At 45.7% G+C, this 6822-nt stretch overlaps 1 protein-coding gene across 1 annotated transcript; it reads left to right on the top strand.

The window, feature by feature from the left end:
* The first annotated feature begins 947 nt into the window (after positions 1 to 947).
* On the top strand, positions 948 to 2638 carry LOC101170395 (nuclear factor 7, brain-like). Its single transcript, XM_004084874.4, has one exon. The coding sequence runs from the start codon at positions 1053 to 1055 to the stop codon at positions 2484 to 2486; it is 1434 nt and encodes a 477-aa protein (XP_004084922.1). The 5' UTR covers positions 948 to 1052; the 3' UTR covers positions 2487 to 2638.
* The last annotated feature ends 4184 nt before the right edge of the window (positions 2639 to 6822 follow it).

Below are 6822 nucleotides of genomic sequence, written 5' to 3'. Positions count from 1 at the left end.
GTCTCTGTAGCAAAAAATATGCTTAAAGTCAAATGAAAAATGAGAGAAAGTTGTGAAAAGTGTTCTTGTTTAGTTCGTTTCAGATTTCCTTCTTGTTCTTCACAGCAGCTTGAAGGTAAAACAGATCTACAATCTTCATCCTTTTAGTACATTTAAGTGTCTGATTTTTGGTTTAGTTGAGTAAACTTATTTCAATATTTCAAAAATCAAATAAAATCACTAAATAATATGACAATAAACAATAACAACAAAACAATAAATTAACAAATTAACAAGCTGACCCACTAGATCCGCTCACTGGAGTTAAAAGCCTGAGTAAAAAGACGAGTTTTAAAAATCACTGACGGTTCTGCAGACGTCACAGAGAAGGGGAGAACGTTCCAGAGTTCAGGAGCTGCAGCTGAAAAGGTTCCTTCTCCCCGAGTCCCAATCCGAGTCCTGGGACCTGTTAGAAGGTCTTCAGGTCTCAGGGTTCAGCGTGGACGATTCAAATGTAAAAGCTCAGAAAGATGCTGAGCTGCCAGACCCTTCAGACATTTAAAAACCAGAAGTAAAATCTTAAAAATGATTCTCAAAGACACAGGCAGCCAGTAAAGAGAGCATAATATTGGAGTCATACGCTCACACCGTCTGATCCCCCAGGCGGGACGCTGAATTTGGAACCAGCTGGTCATCTGCTGTTTTGTTTCCATTTTGTTTTGTAGTTTTTTGTGTGTTTTGAGTTTATTTATTCAAGATATGAAGTTCTAATCAATCACTAGCCCCACCAGGGTCACTCCTCTTCATGTTTCTTGACCCTGAGGAGGGTCGCCTGAATCCACCCCTCATCGTGTTCCCTGTTTCTCTGGAGCGTAGCTGGAACAGCTGTTGTTTAGGTTTTCTTACCATGAGAACGGTCAATGGGACCGCCTCTCCTCTCGTTCCTGAGGAGGGTTGCCAGACCAGTCCAGGTGTTCAAGCCTTTGCTCAAAAAAACACAAGATTTTGAGGAATATTCAATCCTGAAGTCAAAGAGTAAAGCCGGTGAGTCCTGACACTGAAAGGCTGGAAGCATGGCTGCAAAAGCTGCTCTTTTAAAACGTTTTTTAAACTGTCACGTCTGCTCCGAGCCTTTCAGCGATCCCGTATCTCTGAGCTGCAACCATAGCTTCTGCTCGAGCTGCCTGCAGAAGTTCTGGGAACAAACTCAGAGCAGGAACTGTCCCATCTGTAAGAGAAAATCCTCCAAAGATCACCTCGGTGTGAATTTTGGTCTGAAGGAACTTGCCGACAAGTTTGCTGGACGACCGGGGTCTGGATGGTCTGAGACAGAAACAGAAGAGCAGGAGGTGGTGGAGGTCTGTGGGAAACATCCAGGAGAACCCAAAGTGTTCTGCAAAGATGATCAGAGAGCTCTGTGTTCTGTCTGTGACATTTCTCAGCACCAGAGTCACACAGTGGTTCCTGTGGAAGTGGTGATCAAGGAGCTGAAGGAGGAGCTGAAATCAGACAAAAAGTATCTGATGGACAGGAAGAACCAATGCAGACGAGTGGAGGAGACGCTCAATCAGATGATTCAGCACTCCAAGAAGCAGCTGCTGTCCACCGAGAGACAGATCAGAGCCCAGTTCAACAAGCTCCACCAGTTCCTGAAGGAGGAAGAGGAGTCCAGGGTGGCAGCTCTGAGGGAGGAAGAGGAGCAGAAGAGGAAGACCATGATGGGAGAGATGAAGAGGATCCAGGAGCAGATGTCCTCTCTGTCAGAAAGTATCAGTGCTGTTGAAGCAGAGCTGCAGAAAGACAAGGAGGCCTTCCTCAGCAGCTATAAAGCCGCTCAGAGCAGAGCCAGAGTCCAGAGCTCGCTGCCAGAACCTCAGCCGCCCTCAGGAGCTCTGCTAGACGTGGCCAAACATGTGGGCAACCTGTCCTTCAGAGTCTGGGAGAAGATGAAGGAGAAGGTCCACTTCAGCCCGGTCCTGCTGGACCCAAACACCGCACACGGAAAGCTTTTTCTGTCCGCTGATCTGACCGCTGTGAGATTTGGGGAAACTCATCAGCAGCTTCCAGACAATCCAGAGAGAAACACCAGGTTTTACAACGTCTTCGGCTCCGGGGGTTTCAGCTCAGGAAGACACAGCTGGGACGTGGAGGTGGGAGACCACCCCCGCTGGAACATCGGCGTGGCCAACGAGTCCTCTGAGGGGAAGGGAGACAGACAGGCATCTCCACCATATGGAATCTGGTGTTTATTGTACGATCACGGAAAATTAGTGGCTGGAGATGGAAGGATCGTGAAACCTGACAAAACCCCCCAGAAAATCCGAGTGGAGCTGGATTATGAGGGTGGCGAGGTGTCCTTCTATGACCCTGACGACATGACTCACATCTACACTCTGCAGGACATGTTCACCGACAAGCTCTTCCCATACTTCTGTGTTTGTTCCTCTGAAGATGCTGAAACCCCCGGAAATAAGATGTGTTTAAGGGATTTCACATCCCAATCATGAGATCCAGCAGGATGTTCAGGGAAGTAGAGCTGGAAATATTAAAACGGTGGACTAAGGAGAATGAAGCCTCTTCTGCTTCGTCACTCGGTTTGACTTTGGCGTTCTCTTAAACACAGCTTTCACGGAGTCATCTCTCCTTTATGACTTCAGTCCTGAGATCTTCTGTCATTTGGGAAAATGTCCACAATTTGTTTTGTTTTGTCCATAAAGTTAATAAGTTACCTTTTGGTGTCATTCTTCTTTCTCTTTCGGCTTTTCCCATCAGGGGTCGCCACAGCGAATCATCCTTTTCCACCTCACTCTATCATGAACATCTTCTACCCTAACATTAGCCAACTTCATGTCCTCTGTTAAGACATCCATATATCTCCTCTTTGGCCGTCCTCTTGCCCTCCTGCCAGGCAGCTCCATCTCCAACATCCTTCTACCAATATATCCACTATCCCTCCTCTGAACATGTCCAAACCATCTCAGTCTGGCTTCTCTGACTTTGTCGCTAACACAGGCAACATGAGCCGTCCCTCTGATGTACTCGTTCCTTATCCTGTCTAACCTGGTCACTCCTAAGGAGAACCTCAACATCTTCATCTCCGCTACCTCCATCTCAGCCTCTTGTCTCTGTCTCACTGCTACCGTCTCTAACCCATAGAGCAGAGCTGGTCTCACCACTGTCTTGTACACCTTTCCTTTGAGTCTTGCTGGCACTCTTCTGTCACACAACACTCCTGACACTTTCCTCCACCCGCTCCAACCTGCCTGCACTCGCCTCTTCACCTCTTTTCCACAATCCCCATCACACTGAACTGTTGACCCCAAGTACTTAAACTCCTGCACCTTCTTCACCTCAGTCCCCTGTAACCTAACGCTTCTACCTTGATCCCTCTCGTTCAGACACATGTATTCTGTCTTACTACGACTGACCTTCATGCCTCTTCTTTCCAGAGCAAACCTCCACCTCTCTAGCTGTTCCTCCACCTGCTCTCTACTCTCACTGCAAATTACAATGTCATCCGCAAACATCATTGTCCAGGGAGATTCCTGTCTTACCTCGTCTGTCAGCCTGTCCATCAGCATAGCAAACAAAAAAGGACTCAAAGCTGATCCTTGGTGTAGTCCCACCTCCACCTTGAACTCCTCTGTCTGACCTACAGCACATCTCACTACCGTCATACTTCTCTCATACATGTCCTGAACTACTCTGACATACTTCTCTGCCACTCCAGACGACCTCATACAGTACCACAGCTCCTCCCTCGGCACCCTGTCATACGCCTTCTCTAAATCTACGAACACACAATGCAGCTCCTTCTGACCTTCTCTGTACTTTTCCATCAACATTCTCAAAGCAAAAATGGCATCAGTGGTGCTCTTACGGGGCATGAAACCATACTGCTGCTCACAAATCTCCACCTTCTTCCTAAGCCTGGCTCCCACTACTCTTTCCCACAGCTTCATTGTGTGGCTCATCAACTTTATTCCTCTATAGTTGCTGCAGTTCTGCGTGTCACCCTTGTTCTTAAAGATCGGAACCAGAACGCTTCTCCTCCATTCCTCAGGCATCTTCTCACTCTCTAAAATCCTATTGAACAACCTTGTTAGAAATTCCACTGCTGTCTCTCCTAGGCACTTCCATACCTCCACAGGTACGTCATCAGGACCAACGGCCTTTCCGCTCTTCATCCTTTTCAGAGCCTTCCTAACCTCATCCTTTCCAATCTCTGCTACTTCCTGCTCCACAACAACCACATCTTCCTCCCTTCTTTCCCTGTCATTTTCCTCGTTCATCAGCTCCTCAAAATACTCCTTCCATCTTTTCTGTACACTCTCTTGGGTTGTTAGCACCTTTCCATCTCTGTCCTTAATCACCCTTATCTGTTGCACGTCCTTCCCATCTCTGTCTCTCTGTCTGGCTAGCCTGTACAAGTCCTTCTCTCCTTCCTTTGTGTCTAACCTGTCATATAGCTCATCGTAAGCTTTCTGTTTGGCCTTTGCCACCTCTCTCTTCACTCTACGCTGCGCTTCCTTGTACTCCTGTCTACCTTCCTCAGTCCTTTCTACATCCCACTTCCTTTTAGCCAACCTCTTCCTCTGGACGCATTCCTGTACTTCCTCATTCCACCACCAAGTCTCTTTACCGTCTTTCCTCTTTCCAGATGACACACCTAGCACCTTCCTACCTGTTTCCCTGATAATCTCTGCTGTAGTTTCCCAGTCCTCTGGAAGCTCATCCTGACCACCCAGGACCTGTCTCAACTTCTGCCTAAATTCCTCACAAGTTTCTTCATTCTGTAGCTTCCACCACTTGGTCTTCTTTTCTGTTTTCCCTCTCTTCTTCTTCCTGACCTCCAGAGTCATTTTACACACCACCATGCGGTGCTGTCTGGCTACACTCTCTCCTACCACCACTTTGCAGTCATTAACCTCTCTCAAATGACCTCGTCTACATAGGATGTAGTCCACCTGAGTACTCCTACCTCCACTTCTGTATGTCACTCTATGTTCCTCTCTCTTCTGGAAGTAAGTGTTGACTACAGCCATTTCCATCATCTTCGCAAAGTCCACCACCATCTGTCCCTCCAGATTCCTTTCCTTCACACCAAACCTGCCCATCACCTCCTCATCACCTCTGTTGCCCTCACCAACATGCCCATTAAAGTCTGCTCCAATAACAACTCTCTCTCCTCTGGGGATACTCTCTATGACCTCATCCAACTCACTCCAGAATCTCTCCTTCACTTCTAACTCACCGCCAACCTGTGGCGCATACCCACTGACTACATTCACCATCACCCCTTCAATTTCTAACTTTAGGCTCATCATCCTGTCTGAGACTCTTTTCACCTCTAGAACACTGTTTACAAACTCCCCCTTCAGAATCACTCCTACCCCGTTTCTCTTCCTATCAACACCATGATAGAACAGTTTGTATCCTCCTCCAATAGTACGTGCCTTGCTGCCCTTCCACCTTGTCTCCTGCACACACAGTACATCTACCTTCCTTCTCTCCATCATGTCTGCCAGCTCTCTGCCTTTCCCTGTCATTGTGCCAACGTTAAGAGTCCCTATTCTCAAACCTATGTTCCTGCCTTTTCCCTTCTCTCTCTGGCCACGGACCCTTCTGCCTCCCCTCTTTCTTCCACCAACAGTAGTCAAATTTCCACCGACACCCTGTAGGTTAACAGCATCGGTGGCGGTCGTTGTTAACCCGGGCCTCGACCGATCCGGTATGTCTAAATCTTTCTCGTGGATGATTCGCATGGTTATTTTGGCAATTTTTACGCCGGATGCCCTTCCTGACGCAACCCTCTCTATTTATCCGGGCTTGGGACCGGCACAGAAGTTACTGGCTTGCAACCCCTGTGGCTAGATTACCTTTTGGTGTCATTAAACTTTGTAAAAGTCCTTTGTCAGCACTTTTGACAGCAACAGATGTATGTTGATGCATTTCTTCACACTTTTGTTCTTCATTGTTTTGTTTTTTTTTACCTTAAATTGAATCAAAATCATGCATTAATGTTTTTTATCTCATCTTATTTTATTAATTTTGATGCTGTTCTTTCTGTTTCTGCTGTGTCCTTATACTTGACTAAATAAAACACATAAACCAGTCATTTGATATCTATCATTCAAATTGTTGAACAAAGAACTATTGGTTGCTTAGTTTCTCTTATTTTCATGATTTTTGTTTTTAAATTCCGTCTTTCATTTATCTTTTTCTTTTAAAAGTATGACATAAAAACATGTATTCTAATTTAAGATTTTTTTGCAGAAAAAACAAATGTTTCATAAATGTGAATTTAAAACATCCAAATAGAAATTGTTTCTATGCTGTCCCTCACTGTCAGAAGTCTGAAGTCTGTCTCCCCCTCTGGTGACTGGCGGGAATCTCCCAGCAACCCCAGCGCACACTTCCTGGATGCTGCACACCTGACTGTCACTCAGTCAGCCATAGCATATTTAAGCACTGCACTGTGTGAAGTATTGTTTGCGCCACTCTACCTTCCTTACCAAGTGTTTTATTTGGACAGGATTTTTACTGCCCCTGTCTCTGTTTGCCTGCCCCGACAGTCTCTTCGCTGATGCTCTCATGCTTTGTGGACTTTTAGCAGAGCTAATAAACCTGCTGCATTTGGAACCAGCCGTTTGGTTCCAAATAGAAACAATTTAAGTAAAAAATAAATAGTTATTTGAACTTTCTATTTAAAGTTTTGAATCATAATTGTTTAAGTTTTCATGTAAAATCGAATCACTTCTGTATTTAGGAGATTACCCGTCCTTTCCATTAAAGTTCTGATTAAAAATATTTATCAAAAAAAATTGTGACTTCTTGAGACCA

The sequence above is a fragment of the Oryzias latipes genome, chromosome 9 (genome assembly GCF_053564925.1).
Source record: "Oryzias latipes strain Hd-rR chromosome 9, Olatipes_Hd-rR_3.1".
Taxonomy (NCBI): Eukaryota; Metazoa; Chordata; class Actinopteri; order Beloniformes; family Adrianichthyidae; genus Oryzias; species Oryzias latipes.
The sequence above is the reverse complement of the archived record's forward strand: the minus strand, read 5'-3'. Positions and strand labels throughout refer to the sequence as shown.